The 21,329-nt window shown below is 41.4% G+C and overlaps 1 protein-coding gene across 19 annotated transcripts in view; it reads left to right on the top strand.

Annotated features, from left to right (window-relative positions):
* Window positions 1-21,005, top strand: part of LOC121885302 (formin-binding protein 1) — a 61,049-nt gene extending 40,044 nt beyond the window's left edge. For 3 of the 19 annotated variants that reach the window (XM_042394634.1, XM_042394624.1, XM_042394631.1), the window contains exons 7-17: window positions 541-669; window positions 1,207-1,353; window positions 3,238-3,429; window positions 5,180-5,368; window positions 9,965-9,979; window positions 10,283-10,318; window positions 13,170-13,279; window positions 13,423-13,555; window positions 13,974-14,095; window positions 14,235-14,407; window positions 15,573-16,644. In XM_042394634.1, coding sequence (XP_042250568.1) covers window positions 541-669; window positions 1,207-1,353; window positions 3,238-3,429; window positions 5,180-5,368; window positions 9,965-9,979; window positions 10,283-10,318; window positions 13,170-13,279; window positions 13,423-13,555; window positions 13,974-14,095; window positions 14,235-14,407; window positions 15,573-15,751 — 1,425 coding nt within the window. In that variant the 3' untranslated portion in view covers window positions 15,752-16,644. Of the gene's footprint in view, window positions 1-540; window positions 670-1,206; window positions 1,354-3,237; window positions 3,430-5,179; window positions 5,369-9,964; window positions 9,980-10,282; window positions 10,319-13,169; window positions 13,280-13,422; window positions 13,556-13,973; window positions 14,096-14,234; window positions 14,408-15,572; window positions 16,645-18,239 lie in introns of those variants that run through there. The other 16 variants (XM_042394626.1, XM_042394635.1, XM_042394625.1 and 13 more) reach the window with 16 other exon arrangements.
* The last annotated feature ends 324 nt before the right edge of the window (window positions 21,006-21,329 follow it).

Raw genomic sequence — 21,329 nt, 5'->3', positions numbered from 1 at the left:
CACACACACACACGCACACCCCACATGCTGTCTAGCTGAGATAATCTCATCTCCATCTGCTTGCTGTGGGTCTGTAATAGGCTGCTCCTGCTGCGTTTCTGCCTGCCTGCCTGCCTTCTCTCTCTCTCTCTGTCACTGAACTACCTTAAAATAATCAACATTATCGACAGTAGAGATAGGCCAGACTGGGAGGGCAAATCCAAATCCCTCCGTTCTGCAGCCAATGCAGGCTGTCGTCTCCCTTTCTACTTGTTTGTCCTGGCCCACATATAGTCTTAACGCCGACGGCTGCTGCTGCTGCCTGACTTGGATTTGCACCTGTGACCGTGCGTCCACGAGCTCTATGTCTATGTGCGTACACGTGCATGCATGAGTTTATGCACAAATGAGTTTATGCTTATGGCTGTGTGTGCGTGCGTGTGTGCGTGTGTGTGTGTGTAACCCATTCGTTTATGTGTTAATCCAGGGACACTGAGGTTTAGTGAGCAGAGCGTGTCTATGATGTTCATGTTTGTGTGTGTGTGTTTTTTTTTTCTCCAGGCACGACAGCAAGCTCAGATGAGGCACCAGATGGCTGCTGACAGTAAGGGCGAATACTCCTCCTACCTGCAAAAGTTCAACCAGGAGCAGAATGACCATTACTATACAATTATCCCTAACATATTCCAGGTAAATAAAATAATATATTTCAGCTTTTTTTGTTGTTGTTGCAGACATTTTATTTGTGTGTTTATTATTTCTTCTTGCAGAATTCGGTGTGCAAATGCAGCTTTAAGTACCAACTGACTGAAAAGCCAGTCACAACAGTGCATTCATGTGCAGTCATTAGCGAGCTAGTGAATTTAATGCCATTTGCAACCCACCACCCCCCACTTCCCTCTGGGTTGACTACTAAAAATAAATTCTCAACATGTGGGAAACACTGAGGGTAAAAAGCCATCATTATTAAGACTGCAGTTATTTTGTACAAGCTATTTAGTAGAAGTTATGTCGTCGTGCGTTACATTCAGACAGATTGTTGGGGTTTATAATCCAGAAATCATATACAAACAAGAAAGATGTTTTGTCAGATCTTTGATGTTCAACTCTTCCAGGCAGGACTTGATGACTCATACTCATTTTCAGCGCAAGAACAACTCACTTAACCCTCATTCTATAACACAATAAAGCTTTTATTTAAGAACGAATGTATCTGTTTTCATGTAGAAACTTCAAGACATGGAGGAGAGAAGAATCGAGAGGATAGGACTGTGCATGAAGACGTTCGCAGACGTGGACCGCCAAGTGCTGCCCATCGTGGGGAAATGTTTAGACGGCATGACGAAAGCCGCCGAGTCCATCGAACCCAAGACCGTGAGTATACAGATTTACATATACGTGCGCTCATAAGACCATATGGGACGTATTACTCACTCAGCCGGTGTGGTCGGTCGCAGCCCACACGCTACAGACTGGGATCTCACTCCAGCAACAAGCGTGCCAGCGTGCGCGGGTACTCTTTGGTCGACTTGTTAAAAATAAAAACAGCTCACCTGTGAACAAGAAAGAGCTGTGGGAGGGACGGCGTTGTTACTGAGAGAACAGCTGAACAAAATGAGTCAGTTTATGTGCTGACTTCCCTTTTACAGTAAGAAAATCAGCCCCCCCTGAGCAGCCTTCAGGGCTTTGTGTCACTTAAAAATACAAAGCATAATTCCCCTCCATGCTGAGACTGACGAATGATTTCCAGCTTGAGTTTCATCCTGAGACGATGCTGGAAAAATCAGAGGGAAACGGTTCAAACCGAGGAGGAGACGACTCGAGAGCTATGCATTACTTATAGGCTGCGTCGGCCCGCTTCCAAAGAACAGTCCACTCTTGATACACACACACACACACACTTTCTTAAGAGCTTTGCTGAGTATTCACTGTCAGGTGTGGTTGCAGAGGAAGCATCACTGCAGTCCATTAAATTTAATACCTGCACCTGTTCTGGAAACAAAAGGAAGTGAACTACCGTGCTTCCTGTTGTGTGAAGCCTTCGTATTATCAGGCTATACAGCTGATACGCATTAAGGCTTAAGTTTTATCCCACGGCTCGTTATTGTTTATTATTTGTATATGTAAAAGAGAAAACGAGCGGTGTGATATATTGAGATGTCACACGCTGGCTGCCTGCCGCGTGACCGAAAAAACAACCCCAGGGATTGCATAGCATGTGTGTGTGTGTGTGTGTGTGTATGTCTAGCTGTGTGTGCATGGCCTAGCTCCAGGAAGATGACTCCAGCCTGTGACTGGATGCTGCAGTAAACAACAGCGGAGAATAACATGTCACATGTTTTTTTTTTTTTTCCCCCCCGTCTCTCTCTCTCTCTGTCTCTCTTCCTCTCTCTGTCTCTTTTTTTCTTCTCTCATGTATACAGTGAACAAAAGCAGATCTTATGACCCCCCGTTTCTAACTCCAAACCAGACCCTCTTCCCTTATCAGCTAAGATAGGCACACTGTACTTGATTAACGCGCTGCTTCCTGTGTCTGACGAGCCTGGCTATAACTTGACCTCATTGTTTCTGTCATAACTCCTGCCTGACAGATTTAGGTCTTTTTCCTTTCCTCTGCTGCGGCTCTCACAAACCAAATAACGACCTGTCCTTTCACGACACGCTCGTCAACCGTTATCAGAGAAACGTCTACAAACAAGAGAGTCATCAGGCCACCATTGTGTTGCGTCTTATCTCCAGACCTGCTGATTAGCAGGATAATCTCAACAAACAGGAGGCATGCGGAGATCCCCCTTAAAGTTTTAGAGCTCTAATGATTAGTCAATCAACAGAAAATATACCCGCAACAATTTTGATAATTGTATAATAGTTTCAACATTTTGGTGGGGTTTTTTTTAGAATAAATGGCAACAATTCACTGGTTCCAGCTTCCCAAATGTGAATATTTTCTGGTTTTCATACTCATCTATAATTATAAAATGATTATCTTTGGGTTTTTGGATCGTTGGTCAGACAAAACAAGACATTTTAGCTCTCAGATGAACATTTTTCACAATTTACTGACATTTTAAGAACCACACAAATAATCAGTCAATCAACAAAATAACTGGTAGATCAATCAAGTTAGTCGCAGCCCTAATTGCCTAACATTTTATGATTCTTCTGCTGATGCTTGAATAAATAAAAATGCATTATAATGTATCAAGGATAAAGCTGACACTGATTGCTGCAACCTCTTTCCCCCTCCGCCCCCACTAGGACTCAAAGCAAGTGGTGGAGTCTTACAAGTCTGGGTTCGAGCCCCCGGGAGATGTGGAGTTTGAGGACTACGGCCAGGCCATGAAGAGAACGGCGTCCGAAACCAGCCTGTCCAACTCCAGAGAGGGCAAAGAGAAGCCTGCTGGAAAGAGCAAGGGCAAACTGTGGCCTTTCATTAAGAACAAGAACAAGGTAACACATGAATGCACACTTAACACAGAGACCCGTTTCACTCCGACGTGCAACAAAGCCTCACTGGTTTTAGGTCGTTTCGCGAGAGTTTCCTCACTTAGAGGTCACCTCGCACTCTGGGAAGATTTTTTTTTTTTTGTGGGGGGTTAGGGTGTAGAAAAAACATGTGTTCAATGTTACATTTGTAGTATTTGTCACACTGTTAATTGTGGTTTTTGTATTTGATTTAGCTTCATTTGTGTAGACGCTTTGACTTTTGTTGACCGCTGTTAAGCTCAAGAAATCTTTTGCTAGTTCACTGTTAGTATTGCAATTTCTGTTGTTATCATTTGCCACCTGTTGTCCTCCTCCCCGGCAATCACCCTCGCCAATTTGGAGCCTCCCCCTCTGTAACACACACTAATGCATTTCTGCCTTCATTTTTGTGGATGGACTCAACTGGCAGATATTAACTCGCTGTCGGATCTGAAATAACAAGTCTCCCTTCGTCATTTTTTTTTCTCCATTGACTGGTGATCGGCCTTTTGAGTCGCCTCCTTCAGTTTCCTGCTCAGCAAAAAAAAAAACTGATCTCTGACTGTCTTATGGGCTGGTGGCACTGTTGGTAACGAATTAGATCAGAGCATGAGTGAGCTTTATGGGTGTGGGTGTGTGGGTGTGTGGGAGAAAGACTGGAAGAAAGTATGTGCAATGCTTGATGAGAAACCTCAGTGTACTTTTTGATTTACTCCTTAAACAAAAAAAAATGAGGCAAACTTATTTAGAACAGTTTCCTTTTATCTGTGATGTACTTAGGATTACTTTTCTATATCTGTAAGTGTTTGGGAGCACAGACAGCCATACAGAGAGAGGAGGTATTTACACTGTACACTCACATATGCATGCAAGAATAACAGAAACACATACAAAAATAGAACATTACTCCTCTATTTCAGTATAAAAGCATCAGTATTGCCTCACAAAACCAGCTCAAGACCTTTCAGAGTTTTTTATTTTTTAGTGAATCCTGCGTCAAAAGTTTTTTCAGTCTCTTTGTATTTGAACGAAGGGTTTCTGAATCACTCGCCCATGCATGCGCACTGTGTGGTATCTTAAAGCTCATCACCGCTTCATTCTCTCACTCCTAAACTACCGGTTGATGAATTATGCAGTTGGGATGTTTTAGGACAGCGATAAGCAATTACATTTCTCTCTGATGATGATGATGACGGCCTCAAATTCCGCTGCTCTTATCCTTGGGGATGTGGTGAATTTTCTCTCGTCCTGGCTGGCATGCGACGAGGTCGGGAAGTTAAAAAAAAAAAAAAAAAAAGGATTTCTAAACTGGAAAGCCTGCATGCGCTTTGACTGAAACTCTTTGCTGTTTGCTTTGTTGCAGCCGCTTGCTTTAACACATTTTATGCTTCCTTCTCACTCTGGTTTTCTTCTTTATTTTTAACTGTTTTTATGTGTTTTAACATTTTTTTTTTTTTCCCACAACATAACAACTGATACGCTAGGTGTGACATTCCTTCGGTTGTCTTTTATGTTCCGTTTGGGTTTTTTTGTTGTGTGTTTATTTTTTAATATTTGTAGGAGGCTTATTTATTTCGTTTTGTGTTCCCTCCTCCTTTTCCTCCTGTCTTTTTTTTCTCGTTGGATTCTCGCCCCCTTCTTCTTCTTCTTCTTCTTCCATGTTTTTACCTCCTCCTCCTCCTCCTCCTCCTCCTCCTCCTCCTCCTCTCGTCACGGCTCCCTCTCTTACTGGTAGCTTATGTCCCTGTTAACGTCCCCCCACCAGCCCCCACCTGCCCCCCCAGCCTCATCCCCGCCCTCACCCTCTGCTGTTCCCAACGACCCTCAGTCTCCCAAGCAACACAAGGAGCCCCTCTCTCACCGCCTCAACGACTTCATGACCTCCAAACCCAAAATGCACTGCCTCCGGAGCCTGAGGCGAGGGGTAAGTGCGTGTGTGTCCAGCAAGCTTCGTGCATGCGTATGTGTGTGCGTGTGTGTGCGTGTGTGTGTGTGTGTGTGTCTCTACACCTGTATCCAAGCTCTGTACCTGTTACACTGTATGAGTGAGGCAATACGAAGATAGAAGTGTTTACACAGTTTTTAAGGTAATAACACCTACATGTTGTTATCATATAGCGGCTGATTGAACGTTACATTTACTACCAATAACTGAATTAATCTTTATGTAGATAATATGGCCACAATTTAAAAATAGCACATATATGAATACTATTTTTACAAAATAGCAGCAGCACAACAGGCCTCCCACCCTCACTCATACAGCGCTTCAGGCTTTATGCTTCTCTAGCATGCTTCTGTAGCGCATAACTGTGAATCCATGGTACCCGTCTGACTCACCAGCAGTCTCTCCATCTCGTCCCTTCATCCTATCATATTAACTCATGTGCTCATAACGACAAATCCTTCTCACCGTCCTTCCCTCCCTCCGACAGAAATTTAGCAAGACGCTTGAGCAGACTCGGCAGTAGCATGGAGACTGCAGTCGCTCCCTGCGCACTTCACTGCAGTCTTTGCTGGAGGCAGATTTGTTTTGTTTTGTTTTTTTTTTTTTGCACATGATATAAGAAGAAGAATATAAAGAAGTGGGTTAACTCTCACAGTATCAAGTGATGGGTTGTGGATATTGCAGCAGGCTGACTGAGTCACTCTTGTGTGGAGCAAGATGGCCAGTACAGTAATTTTAGACGGCTTCCTGGAGGGTGGTTTTTATCAGCACCACCCCAAGGTCCTGATGGGTGTCATCAACAGTTCCCGTTCTAAGGTCCAGCTTGTGTTGTAATGGAGTGGCTGGGCCGGGGCAGGTCAAAGCACTCCTTCCTGTAAACGCACTTCAACCTCCAGCTCTCCTTGACCTCAGGAATGGGTGGCAACTCACGCGTTCCTTCCGGCCAACCCCAACAAATATAGTTTTTTGTTTACATTCATTTTTTTTGAAAGGGCAGCGGTTAATCAAAGTGAAAACATTCATATGAATTGGTGCTGACATGACGTCTGAAAAGGCAAAAGAACAATACGGCGCAACAGTGCAGTACGCGAGCATATCATAGAGGAAATGATCGAAGGTCGGCAGAAAAAAAAAAAAAAGGAAGTATGGAACAGGAAGCGCACGTTTCTGAAAGCGGAAGTGCTGAAACAGCTCATGAGAAGAGCGATAAAAAAAAAGAAAATAGACAGAGTTAAATCAAACGCATTGTGTTAAAACTATGCACAGATTAAAAGATAGAAGTTTGACCTTTCTGCAACATTTTATGCCACAAGAGAAGGTTGTATGAAGGTTTGGAGGTCACAAGGGGTTTTGTTTCTATTATAAATCATAAATAGAGCAGGAAAGCCTTTAGAGAATCAAAGACTCCTTTCCATATCTCATGACAACACATTTATTTAATTTGTACTGCTTTCCATGTCTTGACAGCAACCTGTTTCTGTTTGTTTCATGTATATAGATGTTGGTTTGATTTATACTACAGTTTACAATATAATTGCTTTTCTTTGTGGAATAAATCTACATACATTTGTTAAACTGACAACAAGAGGTTCATGGTTTATCCAGGAAATAACAACTAGTCCTTTAGGGACACTAGCCTCACTGCCTCACTGGCACAGATAGTTTGAGCTAATGCCTCTGAACAGCTGCTGGAATAGCAATTCCTCAGCTCTTACAAACAAAGCCTGCATCCATCTTGTCAAGCCAAGTTAACAAAACAAGACTTTAAAACCGATACCTTTTGCTAATTTTGAGAAGAAAGCATATTTATTAAGATTACACAAAAGCTAGAGTCAGAAATATCCTATGAGATTCTGTCCCAGCTGCAGCTAAAACCAAGAAAATACAATCGTATTCCTCTCCTACCTCCTGCAAGGAAAACATAGAGTCACATTAGGGATTAGGGTAGTTCTGCCAGTGGAGGTGGGGAGTTGTCTCTCTCTGCACAGTGGAGGGATGTCTACCCCTGCAGGAGAGCCTTTGTGTAGTGCACATTAGCTGTCTAATCCATCCACAGTCGCTGTGCAGAGTATGTGCGCGTGTATGTGTGTAATGTGGGATGGAAAAGAGAGAGTGTTGAAGTCGAATTAAGACAGTGTACAGTATAAGAGCTTAAAGGTGCAGTGTGTAGGAAGCTAAGGTGGCCGTGAAACTAGAGCCGGTGTTTTGGTTTGTCCATCGTGGGCTACCGTAACATGATGGTGCAACATGGAAGAGGGCCCACTCCCTATGTAGATATAAAGGGCTCATTCTAAGGCAACAAAAACACAATTCTTATTATACAATAATGAAAACATATATCCCATTTCTGCTTAGCCCGTTCTGCTAGACGCCACTAAATTCTACACACAGCACCTTTAAGATGTTAGTGCTTTTCTAATTGACAAAGCTGTATTCTCTCTGACGACCATCACAGCAGCAATCCCCGCACTCGCTCATTTGTCACAAAGAGCTTATGAAGAGGACTCTGGGCCGACCCACATATGCTTTCGAAGCCAGGCAATATGTTGTAAGTGTGTGTGTGAAGGACGTGAAGTGAGTGCAGGTGCCTGGAAGAAAGCCTGAATGAATACTGAACATTATTTGCGGACGTGTTTGTGTGTGTGTTTAGTAAAAACCATGTACAACACAGACAGTAGCCTCGTCGATAATTTGTCGTCTGACACATTCGGTCTATACGAGGGAGACTGTTTGTCACAATTAACGAGGCAAACATTTCCTCACAAAGGAGGCTAGTGTCTGTGTCCGGCTCAGTATTGATCACATGGCTGTGACACACGTAGAAACGAGACGAATGAATCGGAGAAGATGATGACTTCATCCCACATCACATGTATCAGCTTCAGGTTTCTTGTCGCCCCCCCCGCCGTGTCCCGCAGCTGTTTTCGGAGCTTCCCCCGCCGAGCATCTCCAAGGGGGTCAATTCACAAAGTGTCACAAGCACCTGAGGATGTGGAGAAATTATGGGCGAGAGGATGACATTCATCCCACCCAGCAATCACCCCCTCTTCGCTATTTAAATCTCACTCTGAGGTGGATGTAATGTTCGGCGAGGTGTTGGTCACACTTTGGATCTGGATACAGCCTACAATATCCAGAATTCACCCCTCCAGGGCTTTAATTGTGCTGGCATACCATACTGCAGTTATCTGTTTGTAAGGACCATAATATACTTGTATATCTGTGTCTGTCTTGAGTGGTTGGAAAGGGTTTTAGGTAGATCTGTGGACCAGATTTGTTTGGTTTTTTTTGGCAAAACTTTAATTAAAATGTTTCTCTTCTACCTAGTCTCATTATATAATCCACATATGACACACTAGAAAGAGAAACAAGGCCTTTTATCCAGTGTGTAAGTATAAATAAAACATCTTTCGTGCTCCGAAAGTGAAGCTTCACACATGTAGGAAATGTGAGAATAATTTAGCGGTGGGGATGCGAGGGAGGGGAGGATCATTAGGCGTCATAGTGAGGCCCGTAACAGGCCGATTCCAGGTGGATGACTTGATTAGTGGACTAAAGTTGAGTAGAGCTCCTCAGTGCACCAGCCTGTGAGCCTCTAACAGGATTACAGGTCATCTGCTCCGGCTCTACCAGCTAATGGTTGTTAACCTGCTCTTTACTCCGCTGTGCTTTGTATTAAAAAAAAAAAACATAACCATGTCCTCTCAGGAATCACTGCACAAATCACCAGAATAAACTTGTTAAAAAAACACACACTCCCACCACAACCATTTTATTTTGTTCTCTCTACTGTACTCGCTTTTTTAATTCATGATTACTCTTTGTTTTCTACCTTCATTCAGCCACTTTCATTTAAAGTGTGTTTATAGACCTTGAATGTTGTTTCATAGTGAAAATACTGTTCACTTCCGGTTTTGATAGTTCGAGTTTTCAACCTGAGCAAAGTGTCTCTCTCAGCTTGTGTGTGTGTGTGTGTGTGCGCAGTATCTGCCTCCATGACAACGTTTGGATCTGCTGTTGTTGTGATTATGTGCTTTTGGCGCCCTCTGCTGTCACATACTTGTCATTGTAATGGCAGCAGAGAGGTATCAAGAAGTAAAGGGGTACATTCATTCCAGTTGCAGTCATTATTCCCTCTACTTCTCCCTCTACATTTAATTTTACATCTGTCTTCCCTTAAGTTTTTCCTCATCCTTTACTTCATGCTTGTGCAGTAGGTTGGCCCTTTTTTTTTGCCAACCTATTTCTCATTTTTCATTAATCCATCATATTAGAAATGTTAGATTTCACCACGTTAGAAAAGAGCGGGGGGGCTTTATAGCTGAAATTATTACTGAAAAGACTTTTATAAGAGCGTTTAAATCTGAATGCTTCAGCTTTTTTAAGCCGTTATACCCTCTTTTCATGAATTGGTGAAGTTTAGCAACGCAATATCATAAAATACATGTAAGCAGTGTTTGTTTAACAGAAAATGAACAATGGCTTTTATATTCTCAGAATGCTGACTTTTGTCTGTTGTCTCTTTCTCTCTCCTGCTCCTCGCCATTTTTCTCTCCTCTTCCCCCCATGAAGCTTTCTCTCAAGCTGGTAAGCATGACCGTATAACCGCACGACTGTAGCGGCATGACCATAGCACGCATGTCACGTCCTCCCAGTAACACATTGTTAATAACGTTCTGTACGCCGTTTTTTTCGTTGTGCTCCTTACTTTTTTTTTTTTTTTTTTTTTAATCTAAGTTATTAATTTGTTTTTGCTGTGACACAACAATGGACCCCAGACTCATGTCTTTGTCTCATTTGTATGTTATTTTGTCATTTGTTTTTATGTTGTGGTTGTGCTCACGTCATGTCTCTCCCCCAAACTGTGTGTGTGTGGTCTCTGTGGTGCAGATCACACTCAATTCCCACGTCCGGAATCTCATTGAGGTGATCAGATTTACTCTATGTTTTATCTGTCCGTCTCTTAGTCTGTCTGGTAGTCCTGGTCTCGACAAATCGTACGTCCTTGTAACAAATACTAATCTGATCTTATGTAGTAGTTGCTCACACACGTCCTTACACTGCATGCTGATTACATTACATTACATTTATGTAATGCTGTTTCGTTAAAATAATATATAAGAACCACAATCAAAAGACCAGAATATCAACTGTTACTTAATATTTTCTCAGGACAAGATACATTAGGAATAGTTCAACCTTTTGGGAAATACACTTATTCACTTTTTTGTTGAGACTTAGATAAGAACATTGATACCCCTCTTGTGTCTGTATGCTAAATATGAAGCTACAGCTTGCAGACAGTTAGCTTGGTTTAGCTAACTTAGCTAGTTAGCTGCTAAGCTAAGCTAACCGCCTGCTGGCTCTGGCTTTGTGTTTAGTGTATAGACATGAGACATGAGAGTGTCTCTCAGAAAAAAAGCAAATAAGCACACATCCCAAAATGTCAAACTACTCCTTTAAACTAACTTTTTAATTAAAATTAGGCTATATCATGATTTGTGTAATATCAATTTTCTCTACATACAGAACCTGTAAATTCTTGTCCATCCTAAATTGGTTGTGGTGTAAACAACAAAAAATACTTCATGTCTGCCCATAGTTTTAGTTTGGTCTTTGATTTGATCATGTAGAATTACAGTAAATTAAATCTGACCTAGATTATTGTGTTTTGATGAGTCATTGGGTTACATAGAGAATGCAAACACTAATATATCACTAATGCACTGTAACTTGTCACTGAGAAAAAAAGCATGTCTCTGCATGACGATTGACAGATTTTTGTTATGTTGCATGCCCGGTAAGTGTTGCGTGCTGGTACAGGGAGAAAGGGTAAGGTCGCCATGGAAACCTAGCTGCTGTGTTTGGCCTGGCTCATGTGCAGTGAATCCTGACCTCAAGTCTGTAGCTCCAGCAGTTATATCCTGTGGTGCCGCTGTGATCCATCTCAATGAGATCCAAACGCAGGCCTTGACCTATCCAGTCCACGCAACGAGTTGTTTTTCTTAATTGAGAGGACTAACACAACTTTTTTTTTTTTTTTTTCCACTCAAAACTCAATGACAGATCTAATGTATGGAGGCCCATGTGGTTCAATATTAAATACATGAATAAGACATTATGATTAAAAAAATCATATGAACAAAGAGAGAAAAGTACAAATTCAAACCAGTAAATTATTAAATAATTTGATAAATTATTAAAACTCAATTCATTAAGAAATGTTATTTCATCATTCTTATTTTCATAAGAATATAATCATAAAAGTAGTAATAATAGTAGTTTTATTGGAGGTCATTTTATTGAATTAGAGATTTTTTGAAATGTTTAAATTATATATAAAAATTATGGAAATATTTATTTCAACAGTGACTCTTCTTAAATGTATTTATTTAGGGATTTTTTAGGCATGTGTGTGGTAATATTTAAATGGGGGATGTTGTGGTTTGTAAGCCACAGGGGCGCCCCTCAATGACACCTTAATTTCATGTCACTTTTTATTTTATGTCACTTTCCATGACAGTGGAGTTGTCTTCATTCGCCATGCCCTTTCTTTTTAGACAATCACCTGCCCTTAGTCTCCCAGCAGGCTTATCAACTGCTAGCTAACTTGCTAGCTTCTGTTAGCTGGGGCAATTACAGACAAAGACTGTGTGTTTTTGCTCTTCAGAGTTGTTTGATTTTCTCAGAAGAATATCTTCAGAATCACAATGCTGCTGATGTAACATCGTCTCTTCACTTTGATGCTGTATAATAAATCCAAGCTCATAAACTAATCCAGCTAGGTAGCATGTGTAGCATTGTTAACTTACCATAAGTCAAAGGAAAGATCAGATACTGTGTCTGTGTACTGTTTATTTACTGCAGCAGCTAGTTGGTTGGTTTATTTATGCATTGGTGACTGTTGACAACTTTACTGTCATGAAAAGTGACATCATGAAATAAAAAAGTCACTTGAAATAAAGATGTCATTGTGATAAATGCTATTATGAAATAAAAGACAGACCTTTGAAAAGCTTAAGTATATAAACCTTAATAATATTTAGAAAAATAAGTGATGAAATACATCACATACATAATAATGAGTTGCGTTTGAATAATTCATGAAATTCAAAATATATTGGTTCATTTATGATATGATTATTTAATAATTTGACCTCTGGGCCTCCATACTAATCACACTATGTATAGCAAGCCTCAGAAAAAGTTTGAGAGACTGCTGAGTAATATGACTCATCAGTTCAGTGTTACATACTGGAAACCTTCTCATCAGGAAATATGATCAGTGGCCAGCCAAAAGAACTTTCACTCACACTACTCCCTTTTTAAGAACACAGTCAAACAGCTTCAGACCCATTAGCCAGCTCACACTGAAACACTATATGAACAATAATAGGATGTAGCTAATAGTTTATTACATTCCCGATGACAGCACTAGATTAGGCGTGGAGACTGAATAGGTGAAAGGCCTCCAGTCTATACACAGACAAATATCCCACCTATCAAAGAGTGTGTGTTAGAGAGCGGCTGCAGTATCTCCTTCAGGTGAATTATGTAGTTAGAACAATCTGTTAATATGTTATCCATTTATCCCTGAATCATGGTTCACAGGGTTTACAGCAAGCGGAGATACTGCACCTAACTAGAAAACACCCCCAGCAACACAACAAATAAGAAATTATTAAGTTCCTTTTTTTTAATCTTACAGTTTCTGTCCATCTCTTTCCTATTTTTGTTTCCTTTTCCTGCTCTCTCTTCCACCCTTTTGTTCTCTCAGGGCTCCGGACCAGAAGACTTCAGCCACCTGCCACCAGAACAGAGGAGGAAGAAGCTGCAGGGCAAGATAGATGAACTGAGTAAAGACATTCAAAAAGAGATGGACCAGAGGTATCTGTAGTACCGTTCTTTGATAAAGTTCAAGGTTAAGCATTAAGGGGCTTTTCTGTTTTGTTTATAGCAAGCAATATTTGTGTTTACATCTTCAATATGCATCAAAGACTTGAACTGACATTCATATTTTCCTCTCTCAGGGACGCCCTAACTAAGATGAAAGACGTGTACGTGAAGAACCCTCAAATGGGAGACCCAGCCAGCGTAGACCCCCGCCTATCAGAAATAGGGCAGAACATCGAGAAGCTCCAGTTTGAGATGCAGAAATTCGAGGTAAGCTCGATGCTAGTCTCGGCTCTCATTTCTGCAAAGTGTTAGTTTTGGCGAGGCTATCTTGTTTGGTTTATTTGAGACAGTAAACGATGAGAAGTTCAAACACTCGTCTCCAGCTGGGGTGGTTCCAAAGAAGCCGGTCGTTCATCCATATTAGGAGAAGATGTGATGCAGCTGGAGAGGCCGGCGGGAGAGAGGAGTTCCAGAACAATGCCCCGGTTTAACCCTGTAAATAAATGGCTAACAAAGTGGAGTGCAATGCAGAGATGTTGCCAGATGCAAAGGCCATCGGATTCAAAGATTACAAGAATTCCACAGTGCTTGAAATACATTTCATGTCATCATGTAGTCATGTAGAAAAAAAAACAAAACAGACAAGCTGCAGCCAAAACATTCATAATGAGTGCGTTTGTTTCAGGGCTGGTTAGCAGAGGTGGAGGAGAGGATGCCATCCAAGAGCGATACACACCGGAGAAGTGGACTCTATGAGACCCAGAACAACACAACAGTGAGCACCAACTGTGCGCAGGACAGAGAGAGGTATGGTATACTCTGACAGTCTCTCAGTCAAACCAAAACATCCCGATCCTGTGAAACCCGCTACTTTGTAGTTGCACATCTCATTTTTTCGGAAGAAAACTATGTATGTTTTCACAGTATATTTACTGTGTGTGTGTTGGCCCTTGAGCAGCCCGGATGGCAGCTACACAGAGGAGCAGAATTCAGAGACTCAGGTCAAAGCAACACCCATCCCCAACACCACCTCCACCACGCCAGAGTTCGACGACGAGTTTGACGACGAGGAGACCCTGCCCACCATCGGCACCTGCAAAGCCTTGTACCCCTTTGAAGGTAAACCACAACCACAACTGGTGGAAACAAGACAGTTAAAAACCGATAGAACTGAAGACGCACTCAACGATTTCCGCTAATTCTAGATATTTCAAAGTATGAACCCTGCTGTTTCTGAATTTAGCTTGTTGGTTGGTAGGGTGCTGCACACATGCCCTCTATTGGTCAGCAGCTGCTGTTAAAGTTATTTCCAGAAACAGGTTGAAAAGAGATGTTACTTTTATGGGTGTGGAGTGGGTGGATGAATGATTTCTCTCAATGAGGAGGAGTAGGAGTGTGACCTTTCTGAGGAAATGTGTGGAGGAGGAGGGCGGATAGAAATGCAGTCATTTCTCCAGCACACAAATCTGGCAAATACTCAAAGCTAAAATCAAGAGTTGGAAAAGAGCCCTGATCGATCTGAGGGATGATAAATGCTGGTGACCCTCTTTGGAAAGATATATAAGTGTTGAAGTCTCCAGAAGAAATGTATCCGTTCTCTGAGTGGAAACCCTTCCTCTCTATGAGAAGATAAGTACATGAAATTTATAAATTACCAATCAGTCTCAACTGTTTTATTAAGAATGGCAAGAATGAAAGGTTTTTACTTTTGCTGGTCCAGGAATTAGTATGATCCTAATAGTCAAGAATTAAAATAATGTAAATCAAGTAATAATTATAGACAGCGTATTAAATCAGTACCAGGGACGGCCCAGATTCCTGGCCTACATCATTAAAGCTTCTGAGCATTACAAAGTCAGAATGAAAGAAAAAGAAGTACAGACAAAACGTGTCTACTGTAATAATATTTTTTAAAAATCACAATATAGTATTGGCTTAAGTATTCATCTAATATTTAGTATGTTAGAAGGCTTTCTACCCACCACCAGCAGACAACAATCATAAATAATATGTGTTTTTCATTAATGAACAGATTAAATGAAGAAGCATCATAAAGTAGCGACTGTGAGCATGTAATAGTTTTGCCTGACACTGTTGTTATGTAAAGTAAAGCCGTGCAGCATCATGACTCTGACTTGCGATGTTATGACTGCATTCTGCTGCCACAAAAGAGGAAATCTGATTTGCACATTTCCAGAGAAGTAAAGCTCTAATTTACATAAAGTCAGTTGAGGTTAGATCCACCTCCATCGTTGCTTCATGCTTTCTTTTATCCGTCTCACAGGTCATAATGAAGGTACTATCTCGGTGGCAGAGGGGGAGCTGTTGTATGTCATAGAAGAAGACAAAGGAGACGGCTGGACACGAGTGCGCAGGAACGAGGACGAGGAGGGATACGTCCCCACATCCTACGTCGAGGTCTTTTTGGAAACAAATGCCAAAGGTGCTATGACATACATTTAACTCAGCAAAGTGTGTTTTTTTGTTACTGTGAGTCAGCAAGTTTCCATTCACCTGCTAAACAAGTGGGGGAAGTTATGGAGATTGAAGCTTGTCACTGGTAGCTCAGATAAGAGAATACAACTGGAATACAATCCCCCTCCCCTCCCCCCTCGCCTGGCCCACACACACACACACACATACACTTCCTGTCTCTCCCAGTGGAAAGGACCACTCATACAGTATTTGTCCATTGTGCCTCATGACAGTTAGGACAGTTGTGGAAGATAGCGTGAGGTCACTCTGCACGGTCGCTGAGCTCTGAACAAAACATATGATAATGTTTAGAGATGTGAGACGAGCCAGACGGATGTTGTGTACAAGAAGTGTGTTCATGTGTGGAAAGAAGCTTGCAGTTCCTCACCTCCTATTCATTGCAGTGCCACCTAGTGGTTATACAAAAATATAACACGACACCTCCCAGCTTGAAGCTCAGCACAACGAGAAGAATCACACACTGACAATGATCACATGCACATTTCTGACACCCAGTATTTGACTATTTTTAAAATATTTATTGTTAAGATTTAAAGATCCCCTTCAGACATGTTGAAAGTGTATATAAAATATTCTACTTTGAATAATCATACGTGTCTAATATGGTTTTCCCACAAAAAAAAAAAGTTCAATAATTCAAATTTTTAAATACTCCTATATTACTGAAAAGTCCGTTCTCAGTGTATGTGCACTAGAGGCTTCAATTTTGCACGTCACACTTGTGTAAGCTGAATACTGGACCCCGATTGGCTCCAAACTGTGATGTAACACATCGTGCTCATAGTTACACGCCTTAAACTCAGATTTTCAGTGAGCACTTTCAACAGATGGATGTGAAAACAGCCTTCTAGTGTCAAACTCTGTACAGTGACGCTCAAACATCCAAGTGAAGGAACAAGACGTTTTTTTTTAACGGAGGGGGACTTTAAAACGCCATATTCCACTCACATAAACACACTTTTAATCACGAGTGTGAACCACAACCTCGGTCGAATATTCGAGGCGGTATGGTGATAAATCCGCTGAGTGAATGTACGCACCGTCTGAAGTGACAATGAACATCAAGTGATAGTCGAATCATCACGCAAGTTTTTGTGTTTCGGTCACTTGTTGTACTTAATAGCATAGCATGCTAGATGTGCAATCATGCAAAATGTAATTTAAATCTGCTGTAAAATATGAACACATGAAAAGATATTTTTGTAGGCTATAATAAAAAAAATAAAATAAAATAAAAATTGTGCCCCCCCCTCCCTCAACTATTGCATGCTGTAGATTAATCATAGTGCTGTTACAACATGAAGAAGTTGTGAGAGTAATTATTGTTCCCTGTTAGGGTTAATTTTATAAAAACGACTGATCCAATTAGTCTGTAATAGTCAGCTTAAGCTGTTTTTTGTTTCTTTTTTTAATCCACCTTTTTGATAACGATAGTGTTGAGCTGTTCTGGTCCTTTTTTCCAGGCCAGGTTGTAAAGGAATAAAGGACTGAGAATTAGCTGTACTAAGCTATATGGTGAGACTGGGCTGCGATATGGAGCTACTCATGACGTTAAAGCTTTCTGGTTTCTTTGCACGCGTCTGTGAACAGTGCATTTGAAGTAAAAGCATGGTGTGTGTGTGTGTGTGTATGTATGTGTGTGTCCTCTTTTGTCATTTCACTTCAGTGCTACAATGAGACATTCTTTGCTTCTTTTCGAGACTGGCGTTGACTCAAAAAATCTTCTCTTTCATAACTCGTGAAACAAGCCTTTGTTAAACCTCCTTTCACGATTTTTAATCAGCTTTGATGGCTTGTTACCGGCACAGCATGTGGTTCTTGCTGTGCTGGATTTCTTTCTTTCTTTCTTTCTTTTTTTTTGTGTCAGCGCTGTAAATACACATTTCATTCCTCCAGTAATTCTTATGGAGGTGCAATGGAAATGTGGTGCATGCTGCAGCATTTGTGGGACATTTATCTGTGTCATGACTGGATTTCAGCATGTTGGGATGGGAAGTAAAGTGGCTGCACTCTAACATGCACATGTTTAAACTGTAACATGTAATTTTAACGATTGCTTGAACTATCAATACCCATCGAGGGACTGGTGTTGGAAATTAGCTTCGGCTACATGCGTGCAGTACATCGGAAACTGTTTCTGCAACTATCGATGTTCTCTGTGTTTGTCCCTTACAAATAAACTAAACTATGCACTGATGCCAGATGAAAACTAAAGCGGGATAAGCTTAAAAGGTTAAAGTTACATCTTTGGGTCACACATACATTATGTGCAGATTACACTCATGCTGTCATTTTTACAGCAGTTCTATGCAATGACTTCTTTCTTTCTCCTCTCCATATCTGAATATTTGGGTTGCTGGGTCGATATTTTTTCCTTTAGAGCTATCTAACTTTTCTTTTTGTCATTTTTTTGTTTGTTTGTTTGTTTGTTTTTTTTCCCCTTTTTGAATTGCAGATTCCTAAAAGTGTGAGGCTGGCTGAGGAATGGCAGGGCAAGCAGCCTCGGAGAAAACCACCATGTTCCTCATAACGCTCACAGAGTCAGAGAGAGAGAAAGTGAAAGACGACCTGAATCTAAAAGCATCTCAATTTCCAAACCGTTAGAAAAAAAAAAAACAAAAAACAAAAAAACAACAACTTATCGGCAGTGTTGCGCTTCCTCTGCAGAGCCCGGCGGTGTGAAGCAACGCTAAGAGAAATCCATCTAAATTTTTAGCGCCCATAACCTTTCCATTCTTAACACCCATACAGCAGTAACAACCACGGTATACAATTTGCTTCTTTGTTGTTTTTCAGCAGAGCTTTGCTTCTTAATGTAACTAACTCCGCTTTTTACCACCGCGGCGCGGTCATGAACGTGGCTGTTGGCTTCCTCGCTCTGCCACTTCTCCTTTTCCTTACCTTTGCCCTATTACACACACACACACACACATACACACACACACACACATGGCAGAGGGTGTGGTCAGAGACAGGACGGAGACCAGCAGGAGCCCAGGGACAAATGACAAGCTGGAGGACCCCCCCCGCCCCTGCTCCTCCTCCTCCTTCTCCTTATCAAACACCTTCATCTAAGGTTGTGTATGCATCTCCTCACTCACTCATTGACTCCGGAAGGAATCGTCCGCCTACACGTGGGGCTGGGAAAACCTCACGTTCACCCCTCTCACCAAAATCAGCTCCCATGTTTGCAGGTTTCACCCAACAAGAAGAAACGAAGGTGCTAATCATCTATCTGTACATGTGCTTCTGGTTTATGTTTGAGCTGAATGCCTGCGTGTGTTATTTGAAAGTCTCTGTGTGTTGCCATGTCCCGTTTTTCTCCACGCCAACGTCAATCCATATCCACAACCGAATGGACGGAAGAGAGATGAATGATGGGTATTTCGCCATCACCCTCATCCACATGTCTTGTCACTGGTGTCTGCTCCTCTCTCTGACCACACCTCCTCTCCCCCTCCTCCCCCCTCACCTCCACAGCCCTTCCCTCCTCAGGCGGCGCAGGCTAACCCCTTGGCTGCTTTGAGCCCTCCTTTGCAACAGCTCGGGGCGGCGGCCTCTCAGCGTTGTGGTGTGCTGCATGCTTGCCCTGTCTTCCTCCTCGCCCCTCTGCTGGCAGCCCGGAGGTGGCGGGGGTGTTCGCTGCGTCAGCTTACGCCCCCTGCCTCCAGCCTTTCTGTTCAGTTAACCCTCATTGCCTGGTCGTACTGTTTGAATTAACCTGAATGTCACTATTTGGGTTCGGTGCCTGTGGTTCATTTTTTTTTATGTTATATCTCTTTTCCGTTGTCAGCTCAGAAAGCATGTTTCTCTGTTTTTAACAGTGAGCGAGTGATCTCCTCCTCCCAGTGTTCCCCAGTTTAATATCAAAACTGTCAGAAAAGGACGATAGGGACCCGAAATGTTGTCTTTTTGAACGATCTTATGCATAGGTAGGTCATGGATGTCTTGTGCATTTGTTATACTGTAAGTACACAGTACAGTATGTATGTAAAAATATTGTATGTGTCGATCAGAGTGTCTAACGCAAGTTGTTGTTAGTTCACAGTTTATCACCTCGTGGAAACACAAAACTGTCTTCTGCTTGATCCAAGCAACAGTTTACCCAAAAATAAAACCTATGAGGATATTAGTTACAAACCCGAAGTTGTCAGGATGGTACAACCACTGTCTACTGTATATGAAAATATACTGTGATTCTCATTTTCCTGTGACTTTCTGACTGAAATGTGACGAGATGCAGAATCACCTGTTTTCGGGCCTTAACCGGGTTTCTGTTCTGTTCACTGAGAGAATGATGCTGATGTTAGCTGTGGCGAGGTGAAAGGATTAAGATGTGATTGTCTCAAAAGTTTGGGGGAAAATTTCATAGTTTTTTTTTTTTTTTTTAATCATGAAACTGTCAGACGTTAGGAATTACAGTGTTCCCACTGATTCCCCCTCTGCTCAACGGCACATATGTGATTTTAACAATTTTTGTTTTGTATTTTATGATGACTGAGATTTTTTTTTTTTTTCTTTAAGCTGGAAATCTATGTTGTAGCTTATTCTGCCTGAGCGGGACTAAAATCCCTTAACTGCAAATATGAGTAACAATGACATTGTTTTGTTTTTTGGATGAAGCCATTGTTGAATATTCATCTGATGCAGAAAATCATGAGCGATTGATGTAATGACCATTTGGACACTTGATGGAAGCAATGATCAAATCCCTGCTGTGGTACAGAATCAAGCTTAAAAGTATTATTTGCTTTTCGCCACCCATCACTTCATATGTCAAGATGTCAAACAAGCCACTTTTGTTTGTTGAATTGTTTCTGAGTGATAAATGACGAGATAAATCTAATGAGGCACAAATCACCGCTTTGATGCCATCTGCCTGCCAGCAGTGCTCTGCGACGAGACCACCACAAACCTTCGAATCGATGCCCCAGAATAACCTGCCTGTACAGTGGAAATGGCGCGTTGGAATTAGAGAGAATATATATGAATATATAAATAAAGTTTAAAAAGGAAAACATCTATTTTAACTATTGAGAGTCTTACCATTACTTTATCTGCTTTGCAAAGTAAGACTTCTTTTCCTTTGTAAGGTCTACCAAATGGTGTGTTTTTGCACTTTTTCGTTTGTGTTCCATTTGGTAGCCCATGCTTGTGTTTTGGAGCACTGAATACTTTGTATTGTGTTTACTGTGCCAATTAAATATGCCTGGAAAGTAAATATGCTAGTAATGTGTCCTTTCTTGCTCATTTAGGGAATTGCGGGCAAAAGCCACAATCCCATAGTATCAGTCGCCACCAACAGCAGGTTTAATTATCCACAAATAATTCTGGGTTAATGAGAACATACTGTAGATGTTTATAGATGTTTTGAGGTTAAAGCTTTGTGATTTAATTAAACGAAGATTACTCAACACACAACCAGCCTACATGTATTCACTCTATGTGTCTCTTTCTTAAGCAAATCTGTTGTTAACTGTAGGGCTGCTACTAAAGATTATTGTCATTATCAATAAATCTGTCGGTTATTTTTCATTAATCAATT

This window comes from Thunnus maccoyii, chromosome 19, assembly GCF_910596095.1.
Source record: "Thunnus maccoyii chromosome 19, fThuMac1.1, whole genome shotgun sequence".
NCBI lineage: Eukaryota > Metazoa > Chordata > Actinopteri > Scombriformes > Scombridae > Thunnus > Thunnus maccoyii.
The sequence above is the reverse complement of the archived record's forward strand: the minus strand, read 5'-3'. Positions and strand labels throughout refer to the sequence as shown.